The 17,397-nt window shown below is 43.5% G+C and overlaps 2 protein-coding genes across 4 annotated transcripts; one reads left to right on the top strand and one right to left on the bottom strand.

Moving 5' to 3' along the window:
- Nucleotides 1-3,264: 3,264 nt before the first annotated feature.
- On the bottom strand, nucleotides 3,265-16,733 carry ift74 (intraflagellar transport 74). Of its 2 annotated transcripts, XM_004568922.4 has the most exons (21): nucleotides 16,712-16,733; nucleotides 16,559-16,633; nucleotides 15,673-15,806; nucleotides 15,052-15,193; nucleotides 14,917-14,965; nucleotides 14,583-14,681; nucleotides 14,380-14,440; nucleotides 14,028-14,087; nucleotides 13,872-13,933; nucleotides 6,727-6,865; nucleotides 6,564-6,626; nucleotides 6,336-6,479; nucleotides 5,751-5,791; nucleotides 5,590-5,669; nucleotides 5,459-5,512; nucleotides 4,888-4,985; nucleotides 4,689-4,815; nucleotides 4,388-4,551; nucleotides 4,107-4,232; nucleotides 3,916-3,976; nucleotides 3,265-3,630 (listed from the first exon to the last, which is right to left on the bottom strand). In XM_004568922.4, exons 3-21 carry the CDS (start codon nucleotides 15,799-15,801, stop codon nucleotides 3,515-3,517), a joined length of 1,815 nt encoding a protein of 604 aa, XP_004568979.3. In that variant the 5' UTR covers nucleotides 15,802-15,806; nucleotides 16,559-16,633; nucleotides 16,712-16,733; the 3' UTR covers nucleotides 3,265-3,514. The 2 variants fall into 2 exon arrangements, with proteins under 2 accessions (XP_004568979.3, XP_004568980.3); XM_004568923.4 differs by lacking the exon at nucleotides 16,559-16,633 and having other exon boundaries at nucleotides 16,634-16,727.
- Nucleotides 8,821-14,126, top strand: LOC101466212 (leucine-rich repeat-containing protein 19). Of its 2 annotated transcripts, XM_004568921.4 has the most exons (6): nucleotides 8,821-8,903; nucleotides 10,258-10,613; nucleotides 10,825-10,936; nucleotides 11,111-11,198; nucleotides 12,451-12,657; nucleotides 12,756-14,126. In XM_004568921.4, exons 2-6 carry the CDS (start codon nucleotides 10,267-10,269, stop codon nucleotides 13,058-13,060), a joined length of 1,059 nt encoding a protein of 352 aa, XP_004568978.2. In that variant the 5' UTR covers nucleotides 8,821-8,903; nucleotides 10,258-10,266; the 3' UTR covers nucleotides 13,061-14,126. The 2 variants fall into 2 exon arrangements, with proteins under 2 accessions (XP_004568978.2, XP_076744012.1); XM_076887897.1 differs by lacking the exon at nucleotides 8,821-8,903 and having other exon boundaries at nucleotides 10,237-10,613.
- Nucleotides 16,734-17,397: the final 664 nt, after the last annotated feature.

The following is a 17,397-nucleotide window of genomic DNA, read 5'->3' as shown; positions in this document are numbered from 1 at the left end:
GGTAATGAGTCAGACCAGTTCTGTTCCAGGCAGCACGTTTGGTCCTCAACATGTTGCTCTGATTTATTTATTTTTCTCTTAAACCTTAGTAGCTGTTTCCTTTTAGCGTCCATGCTCGGAGTGTGCATCAAACTGAGACGTGCTGGCTCGTCGTGTCAGAAAGGCAAACGTGTTCAGTTTACTTCATATCCAAGCCCCCTCCAACATTTTGCATTAATTAGTATTAAAGTTTAGGCCACTTGCATTGTTGGGAAACATCCTTTTCTCTGCTGTAACCATGTTCACGTTTGGCCAACTTTAGCTACCCTGTGTTGCCCAAACATGGTCGAGCAGCAGAAGTGTTGCCTCGGGCCCCTCCTCCAGCGTTACCTGGGCCGGTGTATTTACAGCAACTACTGGTCTGAGGTGGGTCCAGTTTGATAGTTTGGCCTGTTGGAATCGTCATTGATCCGGGAAGCTCCAGACCAATTATCAGTGGAGTGTTTGAAAGGCAAAACTCGTCTTCTTTCAACCAAAGTTAGCCTTTAATTTGATCTACTAAATGGCAAAGTGTCATACAGCGTTCCCACGAAGCGCTCGTGCTGTGGGCAGAAGCTGTAACATGGAAACTGACTTGTAGAGCGCAGACTGGGTGGGTCCAGCCTCTGACAGTTACAGGCTGAACTCAACGCTGTCACAGACACCTGACACTTTCTGGATTCAACTGAATCAATTGAAAAGATCTACAGTTTTGATTTCTGAATATTTTAAGGTGGACTTTAGAGTTATTTTGATGTGGAAAAGCAGAACAGCAGATTTAAAGCGATAAATATTCTCTTGAGGTTTTTGTGACACAGATTAAAGAAGGCAAGGTGTGAATATGGAGCCCCAAAGTGGTTGAGAGTACATCAATTAATTGTTGATCATGTAGAATATAAGTGTAATTAAAGGTGGCTTAATTCATAACCCAATGTTAAGTTTTTAAGGAGGATCTAAGATTTTTCTAATCTGTTTTTAGTTTATAATGGAGTTTGTCTGTCGCTGTTCCCTTATGTTTTAGCTGATAACTACAACTATGCCACTACAACCCTGTGGCATAGACTGTGTACACAATGGGCCCACCCACTGTGATATCACCCACTGTGATATCACCCACTGGTTAGTGATGTTTGTTACCGGGCCTCAAACTGGCAGGTGAGGAGAATCTGTGACACGGCTTGATGACCTGTCGGTGACACGTCACAACTCGATAACCATAGTGGTCGCCCCCTGATGGCCACTGAGAATAATACTGCACGTTTAAGGCACTGGCTTCACTTTTCACATCAGTCTTTACTGTTCCAAGCAAACTGCTGCCCACATTAGTCAGTCAGCACAGCTTAGAGTAACTAATGCTGAATCTAGCTGCTAGTGTAATATTCCTTCGCAGCGCTAACGACTTGGATAAGGTTATAATCTAGTTTTCTGTTTAGCTAACATTAGCTTATTAACCAGTGACGTCTGAAGCCTTTTGAGCAGCCATTCAGAAGCTTGGCAGCTTAACTGAGCAGCACGAGTTGCCTTGTAAAACAAACTTGGTTATAAATAATCAGAGGAGGCTGTTCCCACATTTCTGTTGAATGTCTTCAGCACCATTGCTCCAAGCAGCTAGCTGGCTATAGTTGAAAGCGGGTGATGAGCTTGCTTTGACACATTTTAATATTAGAATTTTAAATGCAGTTTGACAAAAACATAATTCCCACCTCTTCTTTGGGTTCCATATGTAACATTTATTTAAGCAATTAAGTTGTCAGTACAAAATAAACGAGATCAGTTCGAGAACACTCGTCGCTAACACAAATGTAGGATTGTTTTATTTATTAATGAAGACGCTGACGTTTCTGGTCGCCATTTGATGCACTCAGGCTGTTCAGTGGTTGTTTTCAGAGCTTTGTGGATATGGTGCTTGTTTTTGTGCCGCGTCTGTCCTCCATCATTGCTCAGCCTGCTGTCAGTGCATTAGTTGATCTATGCATACATGTTTGGATCCTCCCCCCCCCCAGATGTTTTAAATTGGGTGACAAGAGAAGCAAGTGGTGGCGACGACAAGATATTTCATGTAAAACTGCTGAAGAGATGCACAAAAACAAAAAACTGTAGATGGGCTTTATTCATGTTTCCCTTTGAAGTTCTTCCTTTTCATTCAAGGCTTGACGATCCCACTGCTCTGGATCACAAGCAGTGAGAAGATGTGGATGAAGAAGAGGGGATTCATGTGTGTACATACTGAGGACACCAAATAAACCCAAGTTTCATTTTATTGACCTTTGAATGGTTAGAAAAATGCTGTACTGTTCATCAATGTTTACTGTACTCTTTGATATCTGCACACCAGAAAGGTCAAATATTTCTAGAGTGGAATTTGGATTTTATGCAAATTGTTCCTGTTTTTTTTCTGTAATTAAAAGCAATAAATAAAAATAAAACGTGTCCGTCTGTCCTTTAGATTTGGCTGCAGCCTGTATTTTGCTGTGCACATTAAGATGCACCGTTTAGATTCCTGGTTGGGTAAACGACCAGCCATGAAAACCAGATATTATCAAGATCAACTCCAGCTTTTACTGTGACAAGACGAGATTACCCTGACATCTGCAATCAGTCTCTTTGTGGTTAAACATACAGCTTTGTCAACATTTTAGCTTCTGTACAGCTAACTAGCTCGATAGTTTGAAAGTAGCAGTGAATGCTAGCAGGCTAACTAAAGGTGGACTGTTGTCTTTAAGAAGCTTTAGTTGGTAAGCAAAAAGTTGCTGGTTTGATTCCAGCTAGCGGCACAAATTACTTTTGGGATTCATCAGGAAGGAACGGTGCCAAATCAGGCACAGGGAACGCCTAAACACTTCTATACATTCAATTTCTAGACCTGGAAACTATGCCCATCTTTTATATACAGTCTTAACGACCTTGTAGTACCATATCACCCTATTAGAGCACTTCGCTCTCGCTCTGCAGGCCTACTTGTTGTTCCTAGAGTATTTAAAAGTAGAATGGGAGGCAGAGCCTTCAGTTTACAGGCCCCTCTTCTGTGGAACCAGCTTCCAGTTTGGATTCAGGAGACAGACACTATCTCTACTTTCAAGATTAGGCTTCAAACTTTCCTTTTTGCTAAAGCATATAGTTAGTGCTGGACCAGGTGACCCTGAATCCTCCCTTAGTTATGCTGCAATAGACGCAGGCTGCCGGGGGATTCCCATGATGCATTAGACATGTACGTTCGTTTAACTGATGCATCTGTATGTCTCCGTCTCTCAGTTAATTGTAGTATGTTTATTTCTTTCTTTTGCAATAAACAGACAGTACCTATGAAACATTTAAATTAGCTCACCATTTTACATTTACATCTCTACTTGAAGCTGCTGTCAGAATGCAGCACAATCTCTGCCTTTGAATGACTGAGAAGCTATTTGGGTATAAACACTCAACACATTTTGCTTTTAATGACCATGAGCCTGTCAGAAAGCTTCACCTGGAACCAAATGAATAAAGCCTTTTGTTTTTAACTCATGTTGTTCTGCAGCAGCTCTATGAGGCTCTTGTTGTAATCGGCCACCTGCTGGGAGACGCTCTTGGCAACTGAGGCGTAGTCGCTCTCCTGGGATTTGGAGGCGATGACTGACGCTGCAGTTAAGGAAAAATCACTGAGCTCACAGACCTGGTGTCTCAGAGACCAGAGGTTTATAGAAGACACAAACCGGGCAGACAAACCGAGAGCTGGAAAATAAAATTAAATGTATGCACACATCTGACAAGTACTGCTCCTTTAATTACCTCCAAAAGCTACCAAAGCTGTAAAGAACTGGTCCCAGTGTTTAAAAATCTCACTTTCTCTGGATGCTGGAGACTGAATAGAGGGCTTCTAGTGTGGATGAATTCATACGTCATATTTCTAAAGGATACATTCTTTCATCACAAAGTTGTTCTGCTCCAGGTGCTGCCATTTCCTCTCCAGGTTAGCCAGCTAACGTTCAGACACATAAAGCAACACAAAACACAAGACTGCTGTGAGCTGAAGACGGGAAGGCAGGTGGTGAGGAGCGAGCTGAGTCAGAAGATTCAGTCTGTTTCCTGTGTACCAAAACACGACTAACCTGAGCATGAGTCTCATTTTCCTGCAGTCTGGTCTTCAGGGCTTCATGTTTCTGGTTCATCTCCTCCAGCAGCTGTCCAAATGCATCTCGACGCTGAGTCAGCGACACCTGCTCCTCCTGCAGCCTCTGCAGCACAAGGAGAGAAAACAAAGTATAGTCAGTTCATTTTTTAAAACGGAGCTCCATTATTGATCTCCAGTATGGAAGCTCTCGGGGACAGTGGTGAGAAAGAACTCCCTTTTAACAGGAAGAGACCTTCAGCACAAAGAGTTTGCAGTTACCTTCTTCCTCTCCTCAGCTGTGAGCCTGAGGGTGTCCAGGTCCCTGTAGGTATGCAGCTCAGACTGCATGGTGCTGACACGCTCCTGCAGGGTGCTCAGCTCACCTGTGATCTTCCCCTCCAGCTGCTGCACCTTCTCCAGGTCCTGCTGCAGGCGCTGGGACTCTGTGCAGGGGCAGAGAAGGGGCTTTGTTCAGTGCTCGTGTTGTCGGGACGTAAATGTTCCAGACTTTAAGGTTAGAAATAAATTAATGTGATCTCTTTAGAAGTGAGGGAAACCCGACTGTGTGCGTGTCACCCACCTGTCGTCAGTCCTCTAGCGGTGCTCTCTGACTGGACCACCTCGGTCTCCTTGCTTACCAGCACTTCCTGCATGTCCCTCAGCTCACTGGCTGTCACTGTATCCACCTGACGGAGCCGCAACATGTTCTACAAAGACATGCACAGTTAGTGCAGTGGACCACGCTGTGTTTGTCCTCCCATTTCATCAGTGCTCCTCACCCTGCTGCAGTGCTCCAGGAGTGAGACAATGTTCTCCTGGCCCTGCTTTAGTCTCTCCTCCTCCTGAGCCCTGGACTCCTCAAATGACTCGAGGAACCCTGAGAAGAGGACAGAGGTTATATCCATGCGCTGCTAGTAGACAGTAGGTTCCCTCTAGTTCCTCCTGACAGTGGAAATCAAACTACTGTGTTTTGGTGACTCCTAACTGTCATCAATTAGGCTTCATGCTTTCACATGCAGTGTTTGCATCAGCCCCCACATTCCCAAATGTGGGATCATCAGTGTTGATTAAACAGATGAACAAATACATGCCTGTCAGCCTGCATCTGCTCAACTACTCTGCCCCACAGTCCAAGACATCAAGATGCAGTTTGTGTGTCTGTCAGTCGCCTGTGACGCTGACCGACTGACCGTCTCCTCTCAGTCGCTCCGTTAACTGTTGTATGTGTTCATTTTTTTCTTTTGCAATAAACGGACACAGTACGTAAGAAATGTTCTCGAAACACCTTAACTTTAAATGAGCTCGACTATGCTGCCTATGTCACACGTGTTCGGTTCGACTGGGACTCACGGTTGATCTCCTCTTCCTTCCTCTTCAGCTCTTTGTATTTTTGTTGACATTCGCCTGTAGGAATGTTCAGAATATTGAAATCACATCAAAGGTGATTCAGGTTTAGAGTCCACCCTCATCCTGTGGGTTACCCTGAGCTGCTTCTGAGTCCTGCTCCAGGTGTCGGATCTCCTCTGTGATTTGTCTTCTCCTGTCCCGTATCTCCGTAAGCCTGAGTACACACAATATACACATATTCTTACACGCACACACAGAAGTGACGAGTATCTAAGTACTTGTAATGAGTACATACTGCCTCTCCATGCTGGCAATTTCCTGGTTGTCCTCTTTCACCTGGAGAACAGAAGCACAGCTTCAGTCTTTGGTTTTTCACGTCTGCTAACATCAAGCTTCAGGAGCTCTGCTCACTGCTGTTTACAATCCATTCATCAGTTTGACCACATGATGGTGCTGTTGACTCTCTGAATCAATGCACACGTTTAGGATGAAGAACAGCCCTACTGCACATTACCACAGTAGCCTGGGTTAGCATTAGATCATCTAAACTTCAGTGTTATTAAGTTTACTTAATCAGAGAACATCGGAGAACAAAATAAAGTACCAGGACCCAAATGTCGCATCTATAGTTGCTTTTTAATGCTGAAAGAGGGTTTTTGCCGGTGCAGACCCTGAATGTGTGGAGGCAGTGAACGCTGAGGAACCGAATTCCTCAACATGACTAAAACTACTCAACCAGACTGAAACTGAATTCATGTGATATCCTTGTAAAAGCCCGTTTCAGGAACACAAACAAATCTATTTCCTGTTTGTAAAAGTTTCTGTGATATTTCATCAAATCCCTCCCGTCCTCTGATGTAGCAATGACCAGCGCGCACACCTGCTTAAATAACTTCTCTCTCTCTTCCTGGGGTGAACCCAGGCTCTTCTGCTCCGCCTCCATCGTGTCTCGTTTGGCCTCCAGCGCTGACAAGGTCTCATGAAGCCGAACCATCTCCTGCTTTATCTGAGAGTGGGACAGCTCCTGCAACGAGGATCGTTCACGTAAAACACCCGCAGCCATGCTGTTCCTCCACCTCGCTCACACCGCCCCCTCCACCCGACTCACTGCTTCATAGTCCTCCTTCCTCGTTATTAGCACGTCCAGCTCCTCCTGGAGAACAGTCAGCTCCTGCAAAACAAAAGAATCAGCTGAGTACTTGCCAGAGTGAGATTTCATCATGCCTGACATGAACCAATCTCCTCTTTCCCCATAACAACTACAGCTTCACCTGCAGCAGTTCCTCATTAGTGGTTGTCATGGTGAAATATTTCTCTTGCTTTGCTGCCGGCATTGCTTGGACGACTTCATCAGCAACGCGCCTCTCTCTCCTGATCTCCTCCTCGATGGCCCTGATTGCCTCCTCTCTCCTGCAGAGCAAACAGAGTGGACAGAGTGCACGCAGACAGATAAAGGAAGCCAAAGAGTTTACAGTTCAATAACAGCCCACATCAGCTGACATGCTTCTACACATCAGCTAACATCGGCTCAGGCTATCTAAGCTGCTTAAGTTGTGGCACATGCACAAGCTGCTTTGCAACCCACCTCCTCGGGTTCCTCTGAGTCTACGGAGGCCCTGACTGAACACTGCACAAGCAAAACGTTCCACATGAAAAATAAGGCAAAGCAGACGAAGAACCTAAAAAACTGTTGTTGTTTCTTAAATTAATTTTCATTCTTTACTACACCAACCAACGACAAACGGAGACAGAATCAAGCAGCGGTGGTCAAAGCTTCCTCCTGTTTCCTGCTCAGCTACATCACAGGACTGAAGCATAACTATGATGTGAAGCCGGCCGCATCAGTGAAACGCCTCTTTCTCTGAGATATTTTAACATAAAAACACAAATGCAATTCAATAATACATCTCAGTGTCTTTGCACTTAAACTGTAAGAAACAAATAAGCTTTCTTTTTAATTTTGGGGCCTTTTCAGCCCTTATTCCATAGAGACATGAGTGTGTGTGTGGGGGGGGGAGACATGCAGCTTAGTGCGGCTCGGACTCAAACCCGGGCCTACCGCTCTCCGGCCACACGGCGTATGACCTCCTGATCATCCCACTGAGCTAAACCATAAATAAGTTAAATTGGGTTCTGTGTTGTGCAGACTGTCCTGTAATTCAACAATGAACATTTTTGTCCTTTCTGTTTCTGTTTATGGTGAATCGAACATAAGAATGATACATTTCTATAGCAGCCAGTGAAAAACGAGGAACTTTCTGCCGTTTATTGCTTTATCTACGACTTATTTACTTTGGTACAGTACGTGGTCATGGAGCACGTCCTCACCGTAGAAGATTTATGCCCTCCTTCACATTTTCCACAGTGGGCCAGACTGAAGACTTTGGAGGGCTGATCCTGGCCCATGGGCCTTATGTTTGACACCCCTGCTCTGGGACTGGTGGAGGAAGACTACAGCACCAAACTCTTGAATATTCACATCATACGGTTACACTTGAACCTGACCCCTGTGATGTAGATCAGCTCCTCCAGTCTCAACATTCCCTCCTCTGTGCTGAAACCCGACTTTCCCAGAGACGGTGCAGTCGGGCTGCAATGCAGCTCCATCACATTTACATCAGTCTCTACTTCAATTCAATTCAATTTTATTTATATAGCGCCAAATCACAACAAAAGTCGCCTCAAGGCGCTTCATAGATACAGAGAAAAACCCAACAATCATATGACCCCCTATGAGCAGCACTTTGGCGACAGTGGGAAGGAAAAACTCCCTTTTAACAGGAAGAAACCTCCAGCAGAACTTCAATGGAAGAGTAGGAATGTGGGAATTCTTGTTCAGCTGTATGTAACCCAGTCTGCTGCTGCTGGTGTGCCTGCTCACTTTCACAGTACTATTAATCATTACAATGTTTACAATAGTTTGCAAATGTTGCTGAAACATTTTACAATATCAAGAGTGAGAGTACACGCACTTGGGTTTGCCGTGTCCACACAGGCGCACAGGTATGTTTGCTGAGACGAAGCAGCAGCAACACTGGCCTCTTTCATCTTCTACCTGCTTTTCATCCACTTTTTCTTTTCTCCGTCTGATCTTTCACACTCTTCTCCTTACTTTATGCTTTCTTTTCCATTCAGCCGTCATCTCTCCGTAAGAAGAGGTCATTAAAAGAACTAAAATGCTTGTCATTAATCATATTCAGTCATTTGCAGAATTATACCTTGAACTAGTTCACATATATATTTAGATGAGCCATTTCCAACAGTAACCTAAGAGATACTTGTAGGCAGAAGAAGGAAGACAGCAAAGATGGGAGGACCAACTTGATCAATCATAAACAGTTAGCACAGAGTGCACACTTGTTTTACAAGGAACAAAGGTCACTCGTACGCTGACTGCGTGAGAGTAACAGAGGACTAAAGGTTCACCTTAGTGCGTGTAGAAGAACAGGTAAGATTCTTCTGCTACTTTTCATTAGTAAAAGATGATTACACAACAAGTATAAAGAGAAACAGTGTGAAAACCAGACAGGAATTGTGATTGTGAGATGCAGAAGTGCGAGGTTAGGCAGCAGACACGTTTCTACACGTGTCCTTTAAAGGAGAACATGCGCTGAAGTTTCTTTTCTCTGTAAGACGTGAAAAAGACACTCCAGCATCAGTGTGCACTCACTCCCTAACACGGTGCTTTATCTCTACTGTACTCTGACCTCGGGCTTATGCTGCAAAGTGCCCGATTTCTCAGTTCACTGCACATACAAAGAATTCACATAGAAATATGAGGGCATAATGTTTTCTGTTAATGGAGTCCAACGCTGAGTCGTATATTTAAAGAGGAACATGACGTGCAATGATGGGTAATGTTTTTATCCTCAGGTTAGATGGCTTAATAGCTCCCGACTCTAAAGGGTATTTTCATCAGATTCTGAACAGTTTTTTTTCCTTCTGCTCTTTGTGATGTCAGTGAGAACAGGTACAGTCATGTCAGCGAGCTGCGCTCCGCCTACCTGCTGTTTGAATCAAACACTTTAAACAAAATGTTGTAAAGCCTCAAGCTGTCACCATGCTGCTGTTTGGTAACAGGCACACACGGACGTTGTGGTAAAGTTTTATCCTGCTTTTTGATTCTAAGGGGCCATCATTGAAAAATCAGTGTAGTTTTGTTTTCACGTGAAACTGAGACCATCAGCTTATCGTGAAAGTGATAATAAGGTCAGTGATCAAGAGACCCAAGCACTGTTTTACTGTCGCCATATATTAGACTTTCTGCAGCACCCCCTGCTGGCCATTAGAATACACATTTACAGCACTTTGTATCACTCGTAGTATTTGTGAGTATTTGTCCTCATGACATGCTGTGCTTAGTGTAAACATTGGCCAATACTTATTTACAAAATCTTGTCTCACACTTTTCACAGCATACACTGAGATTTTTCACCTCTTTGTGGTCTTCAGGTGCTACCGTGTCACGCAACCTTGTTTTTAAGAGGCACAGCCAATCCAAAGAACGCTGGCTTAAAGGGGGAGGAGCTAAACATGTATTTCAGAAAATACATTTTACTGACAGGCTAAATAACTGTAACTTATGCAAACCTTGTGTATAAATGGAGTTGATGTTAGTCAGATTATTTTAGTCCAACTACATAATTTGCAACCGTCGATATCTGTGCCGTAGTAATGCTTTTTCAATCAAAAAGCTGAATTCTACCAGGCAAAAAATGAATTAATTACTGGTTTTGTTAAGGAATGAGCGTGTTTTCTCTGTCACGTGTTGGTTACAGGACTTTGTATCCATTTCCTTTCAGTGTGGTGTGATGGAGAGGTGCTGGCAGCCTCTCCTCCTGCTGTGGCTCACTGTAGGGCTCGTGAAAAATAATGAGACAGTGAATTGTTCCTGTTCCACCCATCAGCTGACAGCAAACTTCACCAACAAACATCTTCAAGTCATCCCTGAAAACTCTGAAAATGTAAATGTTACCAAACTGATGATTGAAGGGAACCTAATTACTCTGAATGACACGGACAAACAAGCACTAGCTAGCTATCCCAGCCTGGTAGAGCTTCACTTGGATGCTAACTGGATCACTGCTATTCCAGCCAAATACTTCTCTGTGGTACCAAACCTCAGAGTGCTGTCTCTCGCCAGAAACAACATCAGCAGGTCAGTAGGCTAGCAAAAGTCTAACTTCTAGCTAAATGCTAATTAGCTGCTTTAAGTATACTGTGTGTTAAACACCAACCATTAAACTGGTTTGATTTTGATATTGGTGCATACTTGTTAAAACTTACTACTGTTGCATGTTAGTAATATATCCAAGTACAGTGTGGTATGTAATCAAGTGTAATATAATTCTGCTGTGCTTTTTTTGTAGCCTTCACCCTCAGGCTTTCAGTGACCTGGAGGTCCTGACAGAGTTGGACCTGACCCACAACTTGCTAACAAGCCTCCCTGCACAGCTGATCAGTGGGCTGAACAAGTTACAGGTAAAACGAGCATTTCAAAAAGAATCTGCTTAGAGTTTAGTGAGAACTAATCTAGACATGACATGCATAAAGAAATGCATGCATGTGTATGGGGATTTAGGGCTGCACATGTAAGTGTTTCCTGTACAGGATGTGTTATTATTTCATTTACCTCGCTCTGTCTGGTCCCATCAGGTACTGAACCTACAGGGAAACCCCTGGAATTGTTCCTGTCCACTGCTGACCATCATTGGACAGATCGATGCAGCAAATGTTACCATGGGTAGTAGTTTTCATCACAGTTTTAAATGTTGGCTGACCTGTGACCCTTTCTGGGAGCTAATGAGTCAATTACAGCAGTTTGAAAACTATAAACACTGCTCAAAAAAAGAAAGGAACACAAACACAGTTCATGAGTGTGCTGAGGACACGTGACACATGTGAAAGGGTCTGGAGCAGCTGTAGAGAACGTTATGCTGCCTGTAACATCGTTCGGCATGACCAGATTGGTGGTGGGTCAGGAATGGTCTGGGGAGGCATATCTATGGGGGGACACACAGATGTCTACAGGCTAGGCAACGGCACCTGCCTGATATCAGGGATCGGGACAACAGACTGGCTGCATCATTGCTTCACTTTTATTTGTGTTGTGTCTTTGAATTCGGCCCTCTCTAGGTTGATCATTTTCATTCCCATCTTTTCGTTCCTAAAACATTCCCCGGTCCATATCAGTATCCAGCATGGCTTTCCCCCCACTGAGACCAGTATGTGTTCAAAGTGTTCCTGAACTTTCTTTGAGCAGTGGATCTTTATTTGAAGGAATTTTAGTAGACACGGAGTATCTTGCTTGAATCTGCAGTGGCACATTTTTACTTACAATCTATGAGCCATGTAAGAGACTCACACGGCTGGTATGGAGGTTTTATTTGAACCTTATTTGAAAGATTTTTGGCAACTGATGTTACTGGAAGCCAGAATTACCTAAAGAACCTAAAGCTCACACTGCTGATCAACACATAAGAACACCCGGTGCTTTTGTCTGCTTCCTTTTAAACTGCAGACAGGTGATGTGGTGACACTTTGGTGATGGTTACCATAAAGCCGTACCATAAAAAGAGCAGCATATATGCAGGAGAGCACCCACCATATACAACCTGGTTCCCATATAGAGTTGAATGCTCTGCCTTAGTGAGCCAAAAATGTCTACTGGGGAAACTGAGCGATGGTCTGGTTACTTAAAGGAAAATGTTGGTAGCTTGATTATTAAATCATATGTCCCATGTTGCAGATTTCAGTGATTCTCTTGGATCAATCAGTGAACTACATTATTTTCACATCATTCTTAAAGATTTATCCCAGTATTAAAGCCAAAAACACTACTTTGAATGAAAACAAGTACAAGTAGAGACAAGTAGGAGTGTAGTATAGAGAGATAATGAGGCCAGTGTTTAAAATCCCTTTCTATGTGAAGAAACTGTTCTCTAACTTTAGTAACTTAAAGAGCATGTACTGAAGGAAATGGTGTGTGGCTGCAGGAGGACCACAGGTCATCTGTGCATCTCCAGCAGAGCAGGCTGGACGAGATCTTCTTAATGCTGCAGCACTGTACTCCACATTATTACCCAGCGTCACTCCAGACCCTCAGAAACCAAAAACACCGGTCCACCCTCAACAGACGTCGGGCCCATCAGTTATTATGACGACCACACAGTCAACCGGTCAGAACAACAGCACCAGCAAAGGTACGACATCGAGAGCTGCAGATCATTTTCTCCACTTAAATATGTGGACGCACAAATGCAAGCTTATAACCCCGTCTCCATCCTCAAACCCAAACTAGACCCGACTCCTGCGCTCGGCAACACGTGGAAATTCACAGCATCCGTCGCAATCTTGGCAGTGGCCATCTCCATGCTCATCGTGTGTGCCGTCAAGGGGCCGTCCTGGTACAAGCTCTTCCACAACTACAGGCATCGGCAGTTACAACAAGAAGTCGAGGAGGGCGACGAGGATTTTGTGTCAACAGAGTTCTCGGCGACGGGAAGACACCCGACCCATCAAACATTCAGCTTTGAACCAATGAACAGACAGATAGACGAGGAGCAGGAGTACTTTGAGGATCCATATATCAGGAGAGAAGAGTGACATGCACGATGATAAGAAAGCAAATACAATCCATTCAGTGGCAACCTTGCTGTTTGATAAACACCGCTGAGTATTATCATTTCACGGGTCACAAAATCATTGTGTGAGAGCTGTACTGTTGGTCACTGAAGGAGCTTCTTTGCAACATCTTAACTCCACGGCCTGCATTGTTGCCCGGATACTTCCATTAGTACACTGTTGTCAGCTGCGAGGAGTCTGCAACAACCCCAACTCCACTTTTTGACCACTAGAAGAACAATATTCAAGTACAGAACACTTCCTGTAATCTGAGCCATTAGTGTTAGTGTGTGAGCGCCCAGTTAGATCGACAGCTTTATCCTTGTTTGCACGGCACTAGAATGATGAAGTCACATGGTTTACAAGAGTTTTTACCTCTTCATGACTCGACAACACCAGCAGCAATGTGCAGCGTTATACAAACCTCAATTTACGGTGGTTTGAAAACAGTTTGCAAGTGTTTCAGATAAAAAACACTCCACGTGTTTGTTTGCTCACGGATCTACACGGCATTTATTTTTATTAAGAAAACTCCACTGCTGCTTCATCTTTACATAACAAGCAGTCGTTTCCTGTTGTGTTTGTGTTCAAAAGTCTCATACCTGCACATATCTGAGTCTTTTTAAATGTTTTATGACTCACATGAAAACTAGCCATCAGGCTAAATTAAATAATGTCCTAGTACTTCATTCTGAAAATGATACTTCACAAAATAAATACGTTAAAGTGTATTTGTGAACATAAAACTGTCTAATGGAGACACAAGTGTCTTTATGAGAACACGTGCACTTACTCTCTCCTCTCAGTGAAGATGTTATCGATGCTTTCTGCCTCGCTGTCATTCTCGGCTTTCAACTAAACACAAGATCAAAAAGTTAAAGGGAGAATTTTCCCCTATATTTCCAGTTCATGAAAAAACCCTTTTATATTGTTTTGATGGATTACTTACTATGTTGTAGTCGTTGATCATTTCCTCCATCTCTGTGTTGGTGTTGAGCTTGTCCACAAGCTGGAAACACAATAAAAATGTACAAAAGTGAAGTAAAAACGAGTCCAGTGTTTAACGCATTCACTGAAAACTAAAAACACAACCTCACCAGTATAAAGGTTTTAAATGTGCAGTTGCTCTCAAACATAACATCGTAACACCTGCAATCAAATAGTTACTGTCCCTGAAGTGGGAAGTTTACATCGTCTATTTTAAGTCATCATGGCCGACTGCTTAAGCTAGACATTCCTCAACAACACAGTGAAAAAGTGGATACAATCTTTCAGTGTTTAACAACATTGTTGCTGTTTACCATATTGTAGTCAGCAAGCTGGCCTTGCATATCCTTAATCTCAGCAGCGAGGCCTTCAGCTCTGCAGCAGACACACATCACGGGGACATTATACAGAGTTCATCTGGATTCAGTGGATTTCATCTTTCACTCAACTATAACTGTTAAAGACGGGAATGAAGACAGAAACTTGGTCATAAAAGAAGAAGAAGAACACCACCCACCTCTTTTCATAAGAGAGATAGACGGAGTTCTCCTGGTTGTAGCTCTCAATCTCTTTGTGCAGTCTGCTGGTCTCTGTGGTCAACTCGTTGATCTTACTCCTGACAGAAGAACAAATTTCACATCGATAGAATTTTTCACGAGCAGCGTAAAAAGACCACATTTGAATCTATGGTGAAAATAGAAAATACATTTTAACTCAAGACCAACTCTAAGAAATGTGAATGTGCTCAGCATGTTTGCATCTTTTGTGAAGCGGTCTAGCTGACCTATGGTTTGTGCACTCCTTTACTTTGACATAAGTAGTTACTGTTAATGCCAGTGAGTATGTGTTACCTGAGAAGACCCAAGTAGTAGGACTTGTCCAAAATCTGTCTCTGAGGCCCTTTGGTAAAGGAAATGTGGGAGGGAGGTAACAGGTTTATTTATATATTAAACACAATCAGAAAAATATCCAAGAAGAAAACATACCTTTCATGCCAGTTTTCATCCCACTGAGCCCCTGCTGGGTGACCGGCCTCTCAGTCACTTTGATCTGTGCTGTCAGGACTCCGGGGGTGGCGACGGGGATGCCACCCCTCAAACCTGGATGAGCACTGGTCCCTGGGACCATCTGGAAGAGGAAATGCAGTGCCTTAGTTGTGGCTGTCACAAAATTGCATTTTCACTCTGAAATTATTTTAGCTGAAAGAATTCACAGTGACAATATTATCACGATATCTAACGGACATCTGACAATAACCATGTTACTCTCTCTAAACCTCATACTCAGCTTTTTTCTCATATTAGATACAACACACATGTAGGGAGGGGAAAACAGAGTCTGTACTCATAACTGCACACAAGATTACAAAAGAAGCATGATGCAATGAAAATGCATCATAAGCACAATGTCCATTTTATTTTTGGTCTTTTTTCTTGCCAAAACTGGTCTATAGTGTTACACGTAGGCTCAGTAAAACCTGGCACTCATTTCTTGGGCGTGCAGAAACACACAGAATCAGCAAACAATTGTATTTTCAGACTGAACATAACACACTCAGACTGATAATATCTCAAAGCTACAGCGTATCCATGCTGCTGATGGCTAACCCCAGTTGCAACACGCATAGCTGTAGGAGGAGGCTGGATAGCTGTAGGGAGTCTCCCAGCACCAGGGACCACAGATCCGCTGCGGCTCATCGGCCGGCCCATGCTGGATGGAGGCCGCTGGCTTGCCATGATGCCTAAAACCCGTGGACACACAAACAGGAACACTGAGTAACAAATCAGACACGTGGAGCTGCTGGCTGGATTGAGCCATTTTATGTTATTTCCTATATTTTTAACTTTGTAATTTATTGCATTATTTAATTTAGTTCAGTCTGTTACTGTTCCTGTTGCCTTGGAGCAACAGTAACCACATCATTTCCAGATGCTGTTACAGTTCGGTGCTTGTTGGTGAAATAAAAGGGCCACACTTGAAGACACTAAAGAATAACCTTTAACCCTGTGGTGCCTGTTGATTCATATACTGACATTTTCCACTTTAGATTTTACTAGCACAACAGATCAGGCGGTCACGTGATTAGGAGTGGTAGCGAAAGGCTGAAGGCAATAAAGGGACTGATTTGTACCTCACAGTAACACAGAGCTTGTAAAGGAAATAAAGATGTGCACGCTGCTAAAAAGAGGGAAGAAGCTCCTCGGGGTGATTAAACCAAACTCTAAATAATAACACATGTTTACTTTGATTTAGAAACATGATTTGTTTCGTGTGCACCAACACTGCATCTACGCTGCACTGACATTACACTGACCCGCATCGCTGTACCGGCAGCTGTGCATCGTTATGACAGCGCAGTCTGTTAAAACCTACAATTTTGAAGCTTAGTTCGGCTATTGCTAACTTGTTAGCTGACACTTTTTGGCTTAGCTTCGTTTACGGAAGCCTCGGTAAACGTCCCGGCGTTAGCCGTGAGATAACGCAGCTTCTTGCCTGAAAATGGTCTCTCTGCGGTCTGTTTTATACGCCTGTATAACTTCCAGTCGAAGCAGGCGTGCGGCGGTTTACCTGAAAAGAGAAATAAACGAAAAAGAATGAAACGCTAGCTGGAAGAAAGTCAGCGGCTCGAGATGATGTTGACGTTACCCCAGTAACCATCTTCTTCTTCACCTGAAATGGGAACAATGCAGGTTGGAGAATGTACGTCTGCCCCCCACCGGCCAACAGGGGGACTACATGAGGTTCCAGTCTATCTGTACGCCGAAACACACACACACAAACAAACAAACAAAGCAACTGTAGCTGTGTTCTTTGTACTGCCTCTCACATATGTCTATGAGAAAAGACTGAGAAATGTGTAGAGGAAACGAGGAGAAATCTAGTTGTTTATTCTGTATTATCCCAATTTCGTGGAGAGGTGAAAGATGCGACTAAACATCACCTTTATCTGACAGCCAATAAGAGCAGTCAATCAGGAAGTGCAACGCTCTATTTCACAGAACATTAGGTTAGGGAGGAACATTACACCTCAGCCTTGTTGCTTCATTGGTAAGGGAGGAGTAAGTGGTTGATGGTTCATTAGTGTATTTCTTTTTATGGTATGCCTCATTCACCCATTCAACACCCATCCATACAAGCGCTTTTTTCTGTTCTTTTGAAGATGATGATGATGATGATGATGATGAAGCCTTTATTTGCCTGCAGCGAAATCGGACCTCTTCCAACCATACATACATTACACAAACATCACATTGTGGAGACAGGTCAGAACAGGTAAGGTATAGAAAAACAGGAGAGGAGAAAAAAAGAGAACTGAGCTCCTGATAGGGGAT

This window comes from Maylandia zebra, linkage group LG9 (genome assembly GCF_041146795.1).
Source record: "Maylandia zebra isolate NMK-2024a linkage group LG9, Mzebra_GT3a, whole genome shotgun sequence".
Classification (NCBI taxonomy): Eukaryota; Metazoa; Chordata; class Actinopteri; order Cichliformes; family Cichlidae; genus Maylandia; species Maylandia zebra.
The sequence above is the reverse complement of the archived record's forward strand: the minus strand, read 5'-3'. Positions and strand labels throughout refer to the sequence as shown.